At 48.2% G+C, this 18,246-nt stretch overlaps 1 protein-coding gene across 1 annotated transcript in view; it reads right to left on the bottom strand.

Annotated features, from left to right (window-relative positions):
* LOC124035405 (A disintegrin and metalloproteinase with thrombospondin motifs 17-like) overlaps window positions 1–18,246 on the bottom strand; it is a 239,411-nt gene that overhangs the window by 46,996 nt on the left and 174,169 nt on the right. The window contains exons 15-16 of the mRNA XM_046348856.1: window positions 7,774–7,894; window positions 3,801–3,875 (exon numbers count right to left, since the gene is read on the bottom strand). Coding sequence (XP_046204812.1) covers window positions 3,801–3,875; window positions 7,774–7,894 — 196 coding nt within the window. The remainder of the gene's footprint in view (window positions 1–3,800; window positions 3,876–7,773; window positions 7,895–18,246) is intronic.

Raw genomic sequence — 18,246 nt, 5'->3', positions numbered from 1 at the left:
GGGAGGCAGGGAGGGAGGGAGGGAGGGAGGGAGGGAGGGAGGGAGGGAGGGAGGGAGGAGAGAGAGAGGGGAGGGAGGGAGGGAGGGAGGGAGGGAGGGAGGCAGGCAGGCAGGCAGGCAGGCAGGCAGGCAGGCAGGCAGGCAGGCAGGCAGGGAGGGAGGGAGGGAGGGAGGGAGGGAGGGAGGGAGGGAGGGAGGGAGGGAGGGAGGGAGGGAGGGAGGGAGGGAGAGAGAAGAAGAGAGAAAGGGAGGGAGGGAGGCAGGGAGGGGGAGGGAGGGAGGGAGGCAGGGAGGGAGAAGAGGAAGAACAGAGAGAAAGGGAGGGAGGGAGGGAAGGGGCAGGGAGGGAGGGAGGGAGGGAGGGAGGGAGGGAGGCAGGGAGGGAGGGAGGGAGGGGGAGGGAGGGAGGGAGGGAGGGAGGGAGGGAGGGAGGGAAGGGAGGGAGAGGGAGGGAGGGAGGGAGGGAGGGAGGGAGGGAGGGAGGGAGGGAGGGAGGGAGGGAGAGAGAAAGGGAGGGAGGGAGGGAGGGAGGGAGGGAGGGGGAGGGAGGGAGGGAGGGAGGGAGGCAGGCAGGCAGGCAGGCAGGCAGGCAGGCAGGCAGGCAGGGAGGGAGGGAGGGAGGGAGGGAGGGAGAGGGACGGAGGGAGGGAGGGAGGCAGGGAGGGAGGGAGGGAGGGAGGGAGAAGAGGAAGAACAGAGAGAAAGGGAGGGAGGGAGGGAGGGAGGGAGGCAGGGAGGGAGGCAGGGAGGGAGGGAGGGAGGGAGGGAGGGAGGCAGGGAGGGAGGGAGGCAGGGAGGGAGGGAGGGAGGGAGGGAGGGAGGGAGGGAGGGAGGGAGGGAGAGGAGGAAGAACAGAGAGAAAGGGAGGGAGGGAGGGAGGGAGGGAGGGGGAGGGAGGGAGGGAGGGAGGGAGGGAGGGAGGGAGGGGGAGGGAGGGAGGGAGGGAGGGAGGGAGGGAGGGAGGGAGGGAGGGAGGGAGGGAGGGAGGGAGGGAGGCAGGCAGGGAGGGAGGGAGGGAGGCAGGGAGGGAGGGAGGGAGGGAGAAGAGGAAGAACAGAGAGAAAGGGAGGGAGGAAGAGAGTGGGAGGGAGAAGAGGAAGAACAGAGAGAAAGGGAGGGAGAGAGAGAGAGTGGGAGGGAGGGAAGAGGAAGAACAGAGAGAAAGGGAGGGAGGGAGAGAGAGTGGGAGGGAGGGAGAAGAGGAAGAACAGGGAGAAAGGGCGGGAGGGAGAGAGAGTGGGAGGGAGGGAGAAGAGGAAGAACAGAGAGAAAGGGAGGGAGGGAGAGAGAGTGGGAGGGAGGGAGAAGAGGAAGAACACGGAGAAAGGGCGGGAGGGAGAGAGAGTGGGAGAGAGGGAGAAGAGGAAGAACAGAGAGAAAGGGAGGGAGAGAGAGGGAGGGAGAAGAGGAAGAACAGAGAGAAAGGGAGGGAGGGAGAGAGAGTGGGAGGGAGGGAGAAAAGGAAGAACAGGGAGAAAGGGAGGGAGGGAGAAGAGGAAGAACAGAGAGAAAGGGAGGGAGGGAGGGAGGGAGGAGGGAGGGAGAGAGAGAGAGAGAGAGAGGGAGGGAGAAGGGAAGAACAGGGAGGGAAAGGGAGGGAGGGAGGGAGGGAGGGAGGGAGGGAGGGAGGGGAAGGGAGGGAGGGAGGGAGGGAGGGAGGGAGGGAGGGAGGGAGAGGGAGGGAGGGAGAAGAGGAAGAACAGGGAGAAAGGGAGGGAGGGAGGGAGAGAGAGAGAGAGGGAGGGAGAAGAGGAAGAACAGGGAGAAAGGGAGGGAGGGAGAGAGGGAGGGAGAGAGGGAGGGAGAAGAGGAAGAACAGAGAGAAAGGGAGGGAGGGAGGGAGAGAGAGAGAGGGAGGGAGAAGAGGAAGAACAGGGAGAAAGGGAGGGAGGGAGGGAGGGAGGGAGGGAGAGGGAGGGAGAAGAGGAAGAACAGGGAGGGAGGGAGGGAGGGAGGGAGAGGGAGGGAGGGAGGGAGGGAGGGAGGGAGGGAGGGAGGGAGGGAGGGAGGGAGGGAGGAGAGAAGAGGAAGAACAGAGAGAAAGAGATACATCAGCGAATAAGAGAGAGAGAACAAAAGAGGGATATATAAAGAGGGGAGGAGAGGGTCTTCCATAATCTAGATAATTGCAATAGGAGGAACCCCCAACAAAATGGCACAGGCTTTTAACCCCTGTGTAATGGGACTGTTAAGCTCTGTGGAGTCAAGAGAGACCAGGTGTGGAGTCAAGAGAGACCAGGTGTACATCCTAAATGGCACCCTATTCCCTATCTAGTGCACTACTTTTGACCAAGACCCATAGTGCCTGTAGTGCACTACAAAGGGCATAGGGTGCCGTTTGAGATGCAGAACCTCCTCTCTACAATAGATCCCAAAGCACAGTATCTATACAACCGTTTCTGAGAAAATAAAATAGCTTATTCTTCCAAACTTTCACCATATATGCCTCTTTATTGTCCCAATTGTGTTTGTTTAGTTTTTTTAGTGTTACCAGACTGAGTTTGATTTATTCCTGTATCTCAAGGGGCCACATCCTAACCTGAGATCCACACGTAACAAACTTGACATCAATGCATGATTGACACCAAACTCAAGAGTTTCACACAGGTCTTACATTACAATCAAGTCCCCTCGGCCTAGTTGAGCTGCTTTGTTCTTCTTTACTGCCCCCCCACTATGTACAGACTCCCTGTGTGTACTCACCGTAGTGCCGCCCTGCAGGGCTGGATCTGCAATTACCACAACCATGCTATTATCTCTTTACACAGCACACAGGAACAAGTTATGAGTAAGAAGTGTCCCTAGCCTTGACACTGATCTAAGGTCAGTTTAGCTTTCCCCCCTCTAATGGTTAAGGTTAGGATTGGGGGGAGTCTAAACTGATCCTAGATCTGTGCCTACGGGCAATTTTTACCAAGAGCACCCCTTCACACAGTCAACAGGAAAACACCACAAACCGCACACCCAGAAACGCTGTTAACAACAACACCCCATCGCTAAGGCCCAGAGTATTTCCTGGTCAGGTCACAAGGAATGGAAAAAACTCCAGGCCCTACCCATCACCAACACCACAGGGTTACGTTGATTGCCACTCTGTATGTAGTTACTGTACACACACCATTACACACACAGACACACACACTGTTCATTTACAGCCATTACTCTGGGAATGACAAGACAGGCTCTTTGCAGGCCAGACCTTAGAAACCCCAACCCATCCTCCTCTGGGCTCTCCTGGGATTAACAATATGATGTTCAACATTTTCAATATGATTCTTAATGATTTTGGCCATTGGAATATTGTTGTTGTTCTCCCACAACCCAGGTGGATGAGGAAGTACCACGAGGTATCCCAGTGTGTTCATCAGGAGGAGGGCTGGGAAGCAAAGCCATGCCGAGCTGTTGGGATCCACAGTGTGTGTGTGTGTGTGTGTGTGTGTGTGTGTGTGTGTGTGTGTGTGTGTGTGTGTGTGTGTGTGTGTGTGTGTGTGTGTGTGTGTGTGTGTGTGTGTGTGTGTGTGTGTGTGTGTGTGTGTGTGTGTGTGTGTGTGTGTGTGTGTGTGGTGGACCATCTGTGTTTTGGCTATTGATCCCAGGAGAAGCCAAGGAGGTTTGGATCTCCCATGTACCAACGTGTACACTCCAGTCAGGGCAGGACGCACACGCACACGCACACGCACACACACACACACACACACACACACACACACACACACACACACACACACACACACACACACACACACACACACACACACACACACACACACACACACACACACACACAGCAGGCATCTTACATGATAAACACTTGGGGACAGCCCTTGGTTTTGCCATCACACAGGTAGAAACCCTCTTACAGTGGCTAGAGGAGACTGGGGGTAGAGGAGAGGAGGGGAGAGGAGAGGAGAGGAGAGGAGAGGGGAGGAGGAGGAGGGAGGGGAGGGGGTAGGAGAGGAGGGGAGGGGGAGCAGAGGAGAGGAGAGAAGGGGGAGGAGGCAGGTGGAATGGCTTTAGCAAATTTAATGAATTGGATAAAAGGCGTTCATAATCCTGTCTTACAAATACACACATGCACACACACTGTACAAACACTGTACACACACACTGTACACACACACTGTACACACTGTACACACCCAGTACACACACACTGTACACACACACTGTACACACACACTGTACACACTGTACACACTGTACACACACACTGTACACACACACTGTACACACACTGTACACACACACACACACTGTACACACACACTGTACACACACACTGTACACACTGTACACACACACTGTACACACACACTGTACACACACACTGTACACACTGTACACACACACTGTACACACACACTGTACACACACACTGTACACACCCAGTACACACACACTGTACACACACACTGTACACACACACTGTACACACTGTACACACACACACACACACACACAGTACATACACACACACACACACACACACTGTACACACACACACACTGTACACACACTGTACACACAGTACACACACAGTACACACACACACACACACAGTACACACACACACACACACACACACACACACACACACACACACACACACACACACACACACACACACACACACACACACACACACACACACACACACACACACACACACACACACACACACACACACACACACACACACACACACACACACACACACACACACACACACACACGCCTGTTCACACTGCCATTACAGTGTGTCAGAGTTGTGTTTGAACGGCCAATGTTATCTTAAGGTTAGAATAAAAATTCCTGGTTTTGTCCAGAATGAATGATCAGAGTGTTGTAGATTAGAGGAGTGGCCTGAGGACACCCACTTAATGTGTTGTGAAAATGTGTTATTTAATGTCATGTAATATTTTCATTGCATATCTCTGCCTTAATGTTGCTGAATCTCAGGAAGAGTAGCTGGTGTCTTGGCAGGAACTAATGGGGATCCATAATAAACCCCAGGAAGAGTAGCTGGTGTCTTGGCAGGAACTAATGGGGATCCATAATAAACCCCAGGAAGAGTAGCTGGTGTCTTGGCAGGAACTAATGGGGATCCATAATAAACCCCAGGAAGAGTAGCTGGTGTCTTGGCAGGAACTAATGGGGATCCATAATAAACCCCAGGAAGAGTAGCTGGTGTCTTGGCAGGAACTAATGGGGATCCATAATAAACCCCAGGAAGAGTAGCTGGTGTCTTGGCAGGAACTAATGGGGATCCATAATAAACCCCAGGAAGAGTAGCTGGTGTCTTGGCAGGAACTAATGGGGATCCATAATAAACCCCAGGAAGAGTAGCTGGTGTCTTGGCAGGAACTAATGGGGATCCATAATAAACCCCAGGAAGAGTAGCTGGTGTCTTGGCAGGAACTAATGGGGATCCATAATAAACCCCAGGAAGAGTAGCTGGTGTCTTGGCAGGAACTAATGGGGATCCATAATAAACCCCAGGAAGAGTAGCTGGTGTCTTGGCAGGAACTAATGGGGATCCATCCAGGAAGAGTAAACTAAACCCCAGGAAGAGTAGCTGGTGTCTTGGCAGGAACTAATGGGGATCCATAATAAACCCCAGGAAGAGTAGCTGGTGTCTTGGAAGAGTAGCAGGAACTAATGGGGATCCATAATAAACCCCAGGAAGAGTAGCTGGTGTCTTGGCAGGAACTAATGGGGATCCATAATAAACCCCAGGAAGAGTAGCTGGTGTCTTGGCAGGAACTAATGGGGATCCATAATAAACCCCAGGAAGAGTAGCTGGTGTCTTGGCAGGAACTAATGGGGATCCATAATAAACCCCAGGAAGAGTAGCTGGTGTCTTGGCAGGAACTAATGGGGATCCATAATAAACCCCAGGAAGAGTAGCTGGTGTCTTGGCAGGAACTAATGGGGATCCATAATAAACCCCAGGAAGAGTAGCTGGTGTCTTGGCAGGAACTAATGGGGATCCATAATAAACCCCAGGAAGAGTAGCTGGTGTCTTGGCAGGAACTAATGGGGATCCATAATAAACCCCAGGAAGAGTAGCTGGTGTCTTGGCAGGAACTAATGGGGATCCATAATAAACCCCAGGAAGAGTAGCTGGTGTCTTGGCAGGAACTAATGGGGATCCATAATAAACCCCAGGAAGAGTAGCTGGTGTCTTGGCAGGAACTAATGGGGATCCATAATAAACCCCAGGAAGAGTAGCTGGTGTCTTGGCAGGAACTAATGGGGATCCATAATAAACCCCTTGGCAGGAACTAATGGGGATCCATAATAAACCCCAGGAGAGTAGCTGGTGTCTTGACAGGAACTAATGGGGATCCATAAAAACCCCAGGAGAGTAAACCCCAGGTAGGGGAACTAGCTAATAAACCCCAGGTAGGGTAGCTGTCTTGACAGGAACTAATGGGGATCCATAATAAACCCCAGGTAGGGTAGCTGCTGTCTTGACAGGAACTAATGGGGATCCTAAATAAACCCCAGGTAGGGTAGCTGCTGTCTTGACAGGAACTAATGGGGATCCATAATAAACCCCAGGTAGGGTAGCTGCTGTCTTGACAGGAACTAATGGGGATCCATAATAAATACAAATAAAAACTAATGAAAATAAACCCCAGAACAGGAAAATGCTTCTGTCCTTCAGCGGCATTACAATCAGACCATCTGCACGCCTTTTAGTCGGTCAACACACCACTGCACACACAACACACACACACACACACACACACACACACACACACACACACACACACACACACACACACACACACACACACACACACACACACACACACACACACACACACACACACACACACACACACACACACACACACACACACACACCTCAAGCCATTAAAAGGGAATAATGGGGTGTTATCTTGTAATTAAAACCCAACGGGTCTCTATTCAGACTAACGTTCGGCCTTAAATGCAATTTCTAGTGCTCTGGCTGTGAAACTGAACTTTACCTATGGGGGACAGAGGCACCGGTGTGTGTGTATTACATGCTTAGTGATACTGGAGGGCTACAGATATCCCAGATACCCTAGTGTTTGTACGGCACCTTGCTAAGATTGTTCCCGGTGACTTTCCACCAGAGGTTAAATGCCTTAAAGGGATACTTGGCAATTTAGGCAATTTATCTAGGATGCTAGCAGATACTCATAGACCTCTAGTCATGAGACTACCGCTAGTTAGCATTGGCTCGCGAAACTACCTCTAACTTCTTTCTTACTGAACACAGAAACATAAAAATAGTATCCACAAGTAGATACAGGGCCTCAAAATTACACTCTAGCTCTATTTTCAATACATTAATGTGTGGCTTCCTCCAGAGAAAAGTTGACAAAAATGTCATGCGCTCTGCTAGCGGTAGCCAACAGTAATGCGCTCAGTGTAGCAGGTAAAGACTGACGGCCCAATGGAACTCTAACTGGTGTACACCAAATCTGTCCTTTTCATCTTTGCCTGTCATTTCTGACCACTCTTTTAGTGGAGTAGGACTAATAACCTACACTCATCCATTTTCCATTCTGTTCCCATCAGGGTCATGTTCATTAAGCACCAACCGGAAGAAAATAGACAGACACAGGGAAGGATTAGCTGGACTTAACTAAAGCTCATTTTATATTTCTGTTGCAAAATGTTTGAACACGTTTTCCATTGTGTGCCATTATGAACAAGACCCAGATATTCCCAACTGAAAAAGACATGTTTAGAACTTCCCCCCAACCCAGTACTCACCCCTGCCCTTGGTGTGGTTGAAGTCTCCCTTGACTATCTTACAGGAGTGTCCGTCTCCGTTACACACCCCACAGCGGTCCTCCTTGGCTGACGAGCCGATGATGCCATCGCAGCCGATTTTCTGCAGACAGTAAGTGGACAACTTAACAAAATAAAGTACACAGGAAGTACTTAACATCAAGGAATATACAGGCTACGTCCCAATTATTTCTCCTTCCTAGCAAAGTGTCCCTTCAATGGTTTAAGAAGGATGGAAGGTGGAAACTATGCTTTTAGATGTGTAGGAAGTAGTAGACAATAGTACACATCAGGAGAAGGTAGGATATATTGATTGGGATGCAACCGCACTCTAATGAAGACCATCTCTGAATAAACAACGACCGTACTGTCGGTCTACTCGTGGACTGCATTCTGACTCCAAAACAATGCTCGTGAAACAGGAAAAGGCTGTTCCGATCCTCTCTAACTCACTCTCCTCCCCTCACTGACTTCTCATCATGGATTTGAAACTACTAGATAGATGTACAAAACATCCCAATAGCTCCATCTAGTATGTCTGATAGAGTAGAGAGGAACTGCCACCTATTCAATCCTCTCAGATCTTCAAGGGCCAGTCAATAAGGACAGAGGAAGCAGAGGGACTTGGAGAATCAGGGCCTTTTTCATAGTAGGAGTGCTGATCTAGGATCAGTTCCCCCTGTCTGTATAATTAGTATGTAAAAGGAAGAAACATTATGAATACATCCCAGAACACTGTGGTCCATATGGTAAAAACAGAAAGACAAGATAGAATACGTTCAGACATCCAAGGACAGTGATATTAGTCGAGATTCACCAGGACATAACCTATATGTATGTTTAGGGATTGATTGAATCCTTCCCAGCAATGATCACAGAGTTAAATCAGCTGTGTACTCACAAACAACTCCAATTACCCAAAGACATTTACACTCCCAAGCAGCACAAACAGTAAAACACAAACAAGAATATGTACACACCAACAGACATATGAACGCACACACATGCATGCACAAACACATAAACACAGTCAGTCCTTGTGTGTGGAGTGTGTGTGTGTGTGTGTGTGTGTGTGTGTGTGTGTGTGTGTGTGTGTGTGTGTGTGTGTGTGTGTGTGTGTGTGTGTGTGTGTGTGTGTGTGTGTGTGTGTGTTGTTTCCTGGACTGCCTGAGTCAGTAATACGCTGGATACTCTGTAGAAAATCCAATCTCTACATCTGGATCATAGGAACACACACACACACACACACACACACACACACACACACACACACACACACACACACACACACACACACACACACACACACACACACACACACACACACACACACACACACACACACACACACACACACACACACACACACACACACACACACACACACACGACAATTTTTGCTGAAACAGACTACGAACATATGGACACGGAGAATCTGGACCAAGATTGACTTTTGCTAATTCAGTGAGGCAGCAGTAGCATCATGTGGGTCTCCATTCTTACCCAGCAGCCTTTAGGCTTCTCTTCTGACAAGACTGAGTGTGTTTTCACAACATTTCTGATTTTCTCTCTCTGTCCCCTCTCTGTGATGCTGTTATCACAGCATTCCTAAATTTCATACAGCGTAGCTTAGCATAACATCAACACTTCCCCTTCTCTCCCCTCCTCTTTCTCTCTCTCTCTCCTGTTTCTCTGTTTCTCTCTCTCTCCTCTTTCTCTGTTTCTCTCTCTCTCATCTTTCTCTGTTTCTCTCTCTCCTCTTTCTCTCTTGCTCTCTCCTCTTTCTCTGTTTCTCTCTCTCCTCTTTCTCTCTGTTTCTCTCTCTTTCTCTGTTTCTCTCTCTCCTCTTTCTCTCTTGCTCTCTCCTCTTTCTCTGTTTCTCTCTCTCTCCTCTTTCTCTCAATTCAATTCAATTCAATTCAAGGGCTTTATTGGCATGGGAAACATGTGTTAACATTGCCAAAGCAAGTGAGGTAGACAACATACAAAGTGAATATATAAAGTGAAAAACAACAAAAATTAACAGTAAACATTACACATACAGAAGTTTAAAAACAGTAAAGACATTACAAATGTCATAGTATATATATATATATATATATATACAATGTACAAATAGTTAAAGGACACAAGATAAAATGAATAAGCATAAATATGGGTTGTATTTACAATGGTGTTTGTTCTTCTCTCTCTCTCTCTCTCTCTCTCTCTCTCTCCTCTCTCTCTCTCTCTCACCTCTTTCTCTGTTTCTCTCTCTCTCTACTCTTTCTCTGTTTCTCTCTCTCTCTACTCTTTCTCTGTTTCTCTCTCTCTCTTTCTCTCTTCTCTGTTTCTCTCTCTCTCCTCTTTCTCTGTTTCTCTCTCTCTCCTCTTTCTCTGTTTCTCTCTCTCTCTCCTCTTTCTCTGTTTCTCTCTCTCTCCTCAAAGTTTCTCTCTTCTCTTTCTCTCCCTGTCTTCTCTCTCTCTCTCCTGTCTTTCTCTCTTTATGGGTCTTTCTCTGTTCTCTCTCTCTCTCTCTCTTTCTCTCTCTCTCTCTACTCTTTCTCTGTTTCTCTCTCTCTCACTCTTTCTCTGTTTCTCTCTCTCTCTCTCTTTCTCTGTTTCTCTCTCTCTCTACTCTTTCTCTGTTTCTCTCTCTCTTCCTCTTCCCCCTCTCTCTCTCTTCTCTCTCTCTCTTTCTCTGTTTCTCTCTCTCTCTCTTTCTCTCTCTCTCCTCTTTCTCTGTTTCTCTCTCTCTCTCTTTCTCTGTTTCTCTCTCTCTCTTTCTCTCTCTCTCTCTCTGTTTCTCTCTCTCTCTGTTTCTTTCTCTGTTTCTCTCTCTCTCTCTTTCTCTGTTTCTCTCTCTCTCTCTTTCTCTGTTTCTCTCTCTCTCTCTCTTTCTCTCTCTCTCTCTCTCCCTCCTCTCTCTCTCTCTCTCTCTCCTCTCTCTCTCTCTCTCTCTCTCTCTCTGTCTCTCTCTCTCTCTCTCTCCCTGTCTCTCTCTCTCTCTCCCTGTCTCTCTCTCTCTCTCTCTCTCTCTCTCTCTCTCTCTCTCTCTCTCTCTCTCTCTCTCTCTCTCTCTCTCTCTCTCTCTCTCTCTCTCTCTCTCTCTCTCTCTCTCTCTCTCTCTCTCTCTCTCTCTCTCTCTCTCTCTCTCTCTCTCTCTCTCTCTCTCTCTCTCTCTCTCTCTCTCTCTCTCTCTCTCTCTCTCTCCTCTTTCTCTGTTTCTCTCTCTCTCTCTCCTCTTTCTCTGTTTCTCTCTCTCTCTCTCCTCTTTCTCTGTTTCTCTCTCTCTCTCTCTTTCTCTGTTTCTCTCTCTCTCCTCTTTCTCTGTTTCTCTCTCTCATCTTTCTCTGTTCCTCTCTCTCCTCTTTCTGTTTCTCTCTCTCTCCTCTTTCTCTGTTTCTCTCTCTCTCCTCTTTCTCTGTTTCTCTCTCTCTCCTCTTTCTCTGTTTCTCTCTCTCCTCTTTCTCTGTTCCTCTCTCTCTCTCCTCTTTATGTTTCTCTCTCTCCTCTCTCTCTCTCTCTCCTCTTTCTCTGTTTCTCTCTCTCTCTCCTCTTTCTCTGTTTCTCTCTCTCTCTCTCCTCTTTCTCTGTTTCTCTCTCTCCTCTCTCTCTCTCCTCTTTCTCTGTTTCTCTCTCTCTCCTCTTTCTCTGTTTCTCTTTCTCTCTCCTCTTTCTCTGTTTCTCTCTCTCTCTTACTCCATTTTGCTTTCTCTCCTCTTTCTCCATTTCAATTCAATTCAAGGGGCTTTATTTCTCTCTCCTCTTTCTCTGTTTCTCTCTCTCTCTCTTACTCCATTTTGCTTTCTCTCCTCTTTCTCCATTTCAATTCAATTCAAGGGGCTTTATTTCTCTCTCCTCTTTCTCTGTTTCTCTCTCTCTCCATTTCTCTCTCTCCTCTTTCTCCAGGGGGGTGGGAGGGCTGAGAGAGAGGGGGAGAGAGGGGGGAGACACAGAGAGCGAGACAGAGACAGAGAGGGTGGAGAGAGACTCATTCCTCTTGTTACCTACATCCAGATGATGATAAATACGTAGCAAAAGAAAAGCTGAGGAGAAGACAGGAGAGGAATAGGAAGGGTGGAAGAGGAGGATACAGACAGATGAGATGAATAGGAGGAGGAAAGAGGAGGGTACAGAGAGAAGAGAGGAATATGAAGGGTGGAAGAGGAGGATACAGACAGATGAGATGAATAAGAGGAGGAAAGAGGAGGGTACAGAGAGAAGAGAGGAATAGGAAAGGTGGAAGAGGAGGATACAGAGAGAGGAGATGAATAGGATGAGGAAAGAGGAGGGTACAGAGACAGGAGAGTAATAGGAAGGGTGTAAGAGGAGGATACAGACAGATGAGACGAATAGGAGGAGGAAAGAGGAGGGTACAGAGACAGGAGAGGAATAGGAAGGGTGGAAGAGGAGGATACAGACAGATGAGACAAATAGGAGGAAAGAGGAGGATACAGAGAAATTCGACTAATAGGAGGAGGAAAGAGGAGGATACAGAGAAATTCGACTAATAGGAGGAGGAAAGAGGAGGATACAGAGAGAGGAGAGGAAAGAGGAGGGTACAGACAGATGAGACGAATAGGAGGAAAGAGGAGGATACAGAGAGAGGAGAGGAAAGAGGAGATTACAGACAGATGAGACGAATAGGAGGAAAGAGGAGGGTACAGAGAGAGGAGAGGAATGAGGAGGATACCTGGTCGTGCTGCTGCTCCAGTTTCAACTGTTCTGCCTGCGGCTATGGAACCCTGACCTGTTCACCGGACGTGCTACCTGTCCCAGACCTGCTGTTTTCAACTCTCTAGAGACAGCAGGAGTGGTAGAGATACTCTGAATGATCAGCTATGAAAAGCCAACTGACATTTACCCCTGAGGTGCTGATCTGTTGCACCCTCGACAACCACTGTGATGATTATTATCTGACCCTGCCGGTTATCTATGAACATTTGAACATCTTGGCCATGTTCTGTTGTAATTTCAACCTGGCACAGCCAGAAGAGGACTGGTCACCCCTCATAGCCTGGTTCCTCTCTAGGTTTCTTCCTAGGTTCTGGTCTTTCTAGGGAGTTTTTCATAGACACTGTGCTTCTACATCTGCATTGTTTGCGGTTTGGGATTTTAGGCTGGGTTTCTGTACAGCACTTTGTGACATCAGCTGATGTAAGAAGGGCTTTATAAATACATTTGATTGGATAAGAGGGGAAAGAGGAGGATACAGAGAGAGGAGAGGAAAGAGGAGGAAAGAGAAGGATACAGAGAGAGGAGAGGAAAGAGGAGGATACAGAGAGAGGAGAGAAAAGAGGAGGATACAGAGAGAGAAGAGGAAAGAGAAGGAAAGAGAAGGATACAGAGAGAGGAGATGAAAGAGAAGGAAAGAGGAGGATACAGAGAGAGGAGAGGAAAGAGGAGGAAAGAGGAAGATACCGAGAGAGGAGATAAAAGAGGAGGAAAGAGGAGGATACAGAGAGAGGAGATGAAAGAGGAGGATACAGAGAGATGAGAGGAAAGAGGAGGATACAGAGAGAGGAGATAAAAGAGGAGGATACAGAGAGAGGAGAGAAAAGAGGAGGAAAGAGGAGGATACAGAGAGAGGAGAGAAAAGAGGAGGAAAGAGGAGGATACAGAGAGAGGACATAAAAGAGGAGGATACAGAGAGAGGAGAGGAAAGAGGAGGATACAGAGAGAGGAGAGAAAAGAGGAGGATACAGAGAGAGGAGAGAAAAGAGGAGGAAATAGGAGGTACAGAGAGAGGAGATGAAATAGGAGGATACAGAGAGAGGAGAGGAAAGAGGAGGATACAGAGAGAGGAGAGAAAAGAGGAGGTACAGAGAGAGGAGAGAAAAGAGGAGGAAAGAGGAGGATACAGAGAGAGGAGAGGAAAGAGGAGGATACAGAGAGAGGAGAGAAAGGAGGAAAGAGGAGGGTACAGAGAGAAGAGATGAAAGAGGAGGATACAGAGAGAGGAGAGGAAAGAGGAGGATACAGAGAGAAGAGAGGAAAGAGGAGGAAAGTCGAGGATACAGAGAGAGGAGAGGAAAGAGGAGGATACAGAGAGAAGAGAGGAAAGAGGAGGGTACAGAGAGAGGAGAGGAAAGAGGAGGAAAGAGAAGGATACAGAGAGAAGATAGGAAAGAGGAGGATACAGAGAGAGGAGAGGAAAGAGGAGGAAAGAGAAGGATACAGAGAGAGGAGAGAAAAGAGGAGGATACAGAGAGAGGAGAGAAAAGAGGAGGAAAGATAAGGATACAGAGAGAAGAGAGGAAAGAGGAGGATACAGAGAGAGGAGAGAAAAGAGGAGGAAAGAGGAGGATACAGAGAGAGGAGAGGAAAGAGGAGGAAATATAAGGATACAGAGAGAAGAGAGGAAAGAGGAGGATACAGAGAGAGGAGAGAAAAGAGGAGGAAAGAGGAGGATACAGAGAGAAGAGAGGAAAGAGGAGGAAAGAGAAGGATACAGAGAGAGGAGAGGAAAGAGGAGGAAAGAGGAGGATACAGAGAGAGGAGAGGAAAAAGGAGGAAAGAGGAGGATACAGAGAGAAGAGAGGAAAGAGGAGGAAAGATAAGGATACAGAGAGAAGAGAGGAAAGAGGAGGAAAGAGAAGGATACAGAGAGAAGAGAGGAAAGAGGAGGATACAGAGAGAGGAGAGAAAAGAGGAGGAAAGAGGAGGATACAGAGAGAAGAGAGGAAAGAGGAGGATACAGAGAGAGGAGAGAAAAGAGGAGGAAAGAGGAGTATACAGAGAGAGGAGAGGAAAGAGGAGGAAAGATAAGGATACAGAGAGAAGAGAGGAAAGAGGAGGAGAGGAGGATACAGAGAGAAGAGAGGAAAGAGGAGGATACAGAGAGAGGAGAGAAAAGAGGAGGAAAGAGGAGGATACAGAGAGAAGAGAGGAAAGAGGAGGATACAGAGAGAGGAGAGAAAAGAGGAGGAAAGAGGAGGATACAGAGAGAAGAGAGGAAAGAGGAGGATACAGAGAGAGGAGAGAAAAGAGGAGGAAAGAGGAGTATACAGAGAGAGGAGAGGAAAGAGGAGGAAAGATAAGGATACAGAGAGAAGAGAGGAAAGAGGAGGATACAGAGAGAGGATAGAAAAGAGGAGGAAAGAGGAGGATACAGAGAGAGGAGAGGAAAGAGGAGGATACAGAGAGAGGAGAGGAAAGAGGAGGAAAGATAAGGATACAGAGAGAAGAGAGGAAAGAGGAGGATACAGAGAGAGGAGAGGAAAGAGGAGGAAAGAGGAGGATACAGAGAGAGGAGAGGAAAGAGGAGGATACAGAGAGAGGAGAGAAAAGAGGAGGAAAGATAAGGATACAGAGAGAAGAGAGGAAAGAGGAGGATACAGAGAGAGGAGAGAAAAGAGGAGGAAAGATAAGGATACAGAGAGAAGAGAGGAAAGAGGAGGATACAGAGAGAGGAGAGAAAGAGGAGGAAAGAGGAGGATACAGAGAGAGGAGAGGAAAGAGGAGGATACAGAGAGAGATACAGAGAGAGGAAAGAGGAGGATACAGAGAGAGAGAGAAGGAGGAAAGAGGAGGATACAGAGAGAGGAGAGGAAAGAGGAGGAAAGATAAGGATACAAAGAAGAGAGGAAAGAGGAGGATACAGAGAGAGGAGAGAAAAGAGGAGGAAAGAGGAGGATACAGAGAGAAGAGAGGAAAGAGGAGGAAAGATAAGGATACAGAGAGAAGAGAGGAAAGAGGAGGATACAGAGAGAGGAGGAAAGAGAGAAGAGAGGAAAGAGGAGGAAAGATAAGGATACAGAGAGAAGAGAGGAAAGAGGAGGATACAGAGAGAGGAGAGAAAAGAGGAGGAAAGAGGAGGATACAGAGAGAAGAGAGGAGAAAGAGGAGGATACAGAGAGGAAGAGAAGAGAGGAAAGAGGAGGATACAGAGAGAGAGAGAGAAAGAGGAGGAAAGAGGAGGATACAGAGAGAGGAGAGAAAGAGGAGGAAAGAGGAGGATACAGAGAGAGGAGAGGAAAGAGGAAAGAGGAGGATACAGAGAGAGGAGAGGAAAGAGGAGGAAAGATAGAGAGAGGAGAGGAAAGAGGAGGAAAGATAAGGATACAGAGAGAAGAGAGGAAAGAGGAGGATACAGAGAGAGGAGAGAAAAGAGGAGGAAAGAGGAGGATACAGAGAGAGGAGAGGAAAGAGGAGGATACAGAGAGAGGAGAGGAAAGAGGAGGAAAGAGGAGGATACAGAGAGAGGAGAGGAAAGAGGAGGAAAGATAAGGATACAGAGAGAGAGAGAGGAAAGAGGAGGAAAGAGGAGGATACAGAGAGAGAGAGGAAAGAGGAGGATACAGAGAGAGGAGAGAAAGAGGAGGAAAGAGGGAGGATACAGAGAGAGAGAGGAAAGAGGAGGATACAGAGAGAGGAGAGAAAAGAGGAGGAAAGAGGAGGATACAGAGAGAGGAGAGGAAAGAGGAGGATACAGAGAGAGGAGAGAAAAGAGGAGGAAAGAGGAGGATACAGAGAGAGGAGAGGAAAGAGGAGGAAAGATAAGGATACAGAGAGAAGAGAGGAAAGAGGAGGATACAGAGAGAGGAGAGAAAAGAGGAGGAAAGAGGAGGATACAGAGAGAGGAGAGGAAAGAGGAGGATACAGAGAGAGGAGAGGAAAGAGGAGGAAAGATAAGGATACAGAGAGAAGAGAGGAAAAGGAGGATACAGAGAGAGGAGAGGAAAGAGGAGGATACAGAGAGGAGGAAAGAGGGATACAGAGAGAGGAGAGGAAAGAGGAGGATACAGAGAGAGGAGAGGAAAGAGGAGGAAAGATAAGGATACAGAGAGAAGAGAGGAAAGAGGAGGATACAGAGAGAGGAGAGAAAAGAGGAGGAAAGAGGAGGATACAGAGAGAAGAGAGGAAAGAGGAGGATACAGAGAGAGGAGAGAAAAGAGGAGGAAAGAGGAGGATACAGAGAGAGGAGAGGAAAGAGGAGGATACAGAGAGAGGAGAGAAAAGAGGAGGAAAGAGGAGGATACAGAGAGAGGAGAGGAAAGAGGAGGAAAGAGGAGGATACAGAGAGAGGAGAGGAAAGAGGAGGAAAGATAAGGATACGAAAAGAGGAGGAAAGATAAGGATACAGAGAGAGGAGAGAAAAGAGGAGGAAAGAGGAGGATACAGAGAGAAGAGAGGAAAGAGGAGGAAAGATAAGGATACAGAGAGAAGAGAGGAAAGAGGAGGATACAGAGAGAGGAGACAGAGGAGGAAAGAGGAGGAACAGAGGAGGAAAGAGGAGGAAAGATAAGATACAGAGAGAAGAGAGGAAAGAGGAGGATACAGAGAGAGGAGAGAAAAGAGGAGGAAAGAGGAGGATACAGAGAGAGGAGAGGAAAGAGGAGGATACAGAGAGAGGAGAGGAAAGAGGAGGAAAGATAAGGATACAGAGAGAAGAGAGGAAAGAGGAGGATACAGAGAGAGGAGAGAAAAGAGGAGGAAAGAGGAGGATACAGAGAGAGGAGAGGAAAGAGGAGGATACAGAGAGAGGAGAGAAAAGAGGAGGAAAGAGGAGGATACAGAGAGAGGAGAGGAAAGAGGAGGAAAGAGGAGGATACAGAGGAGGAGAGAAAAGAGGAGGAAAGAGGAGGATACAGAGAGAGGAGAGGAAAGGAGATAGGAGGAGAGAAAAGAGGAGGAAAGAGGAGGATACAGAGAGAGGAGAGGAAAGAGGAGGAAAGAGGAGGATACAGAGAGAGGAGAGGAAAGAGGAGGATACAGAGAGAGGAGAGAAAAGAGGAGGAAAGAGGAAGATACAGAGAGAGGAGAGGAAAGAGGAGGAAAGAGGAGGATACAGAGAGAGGAGAGGAAAGAGGAGGAAAGATAAAGATACAGAGAGAGGAGAGGAAAGAGGAGGATACAGAGAGAGGAGAGAAAAGAGGAGGAAAGAGGAGGATACAGAGAGAGGAGAGGAAAGAGGAGGATACAGAGAGAGGAGAGGAAAGAGGAGGAAAGATAAGGATACAGAGAGAAGAGAGGAAAGAGGAGGATACAGAGAGAGGAGAGAAAAGAGGAGGAAAGAGGAGGATACAGAGAGAGGAGAGGAAAGAGGAGGGATACAGAGAGAGAGAGAAAAGAGGAGGAAAGAGGAGGATACAGAGAGAGGAGAGGAAAGAGGAGGAACAGAGAGAGGAGAGAAAAGAGGAGAGAAAGAGGAGGATACAGAGAGAGGAGAGGAAAGAGGAGGATAAGAGGAGGAGACAGAGAGAGGAGAGGGAAAGAGGAGGAAAGAGGAGGATACAGAGAGAGGAGAGGAAAAGAGGAGGATAGAGAGAGAGAGAGGAGGAAGAGGAGGATACAGAGAGAGGAGAGAGAAAGAGGAGGAAAGAGGAGGATACAGAGAGAGGAGAGGAAAGAGGAGGAAAGAGAAGGATACAGAGAGAGGAGAGGAAAGAGGAGGATACAGAGAGAGGAGAGAAAAGAGGAGGAAAGAGGAGGATACAGAGAGAGGAGAGGAAAGAGGAGGAAAGATAAGGA

This window comes from Oncorhynchus gorbuscha, linkage group LG05, assembly GCF_021184085.1.
Source record: "Oncorhynchus gorbuscha isolate QuinsamMale2020 ecotype Even-year linkage group LG05, OgorEven_v1.0, whole genome shotgun sequence".
Lineage (NCBI taxonomy): Eukaryota > Metazoa > Chordata > Actinopteri > Salmoniformes > Salmonidae > Oncorhynchus > Oncorhynchus gorbuscha.
This window is presented reverse-complemented; position numbering and strand designations above follow the sequence as displayed.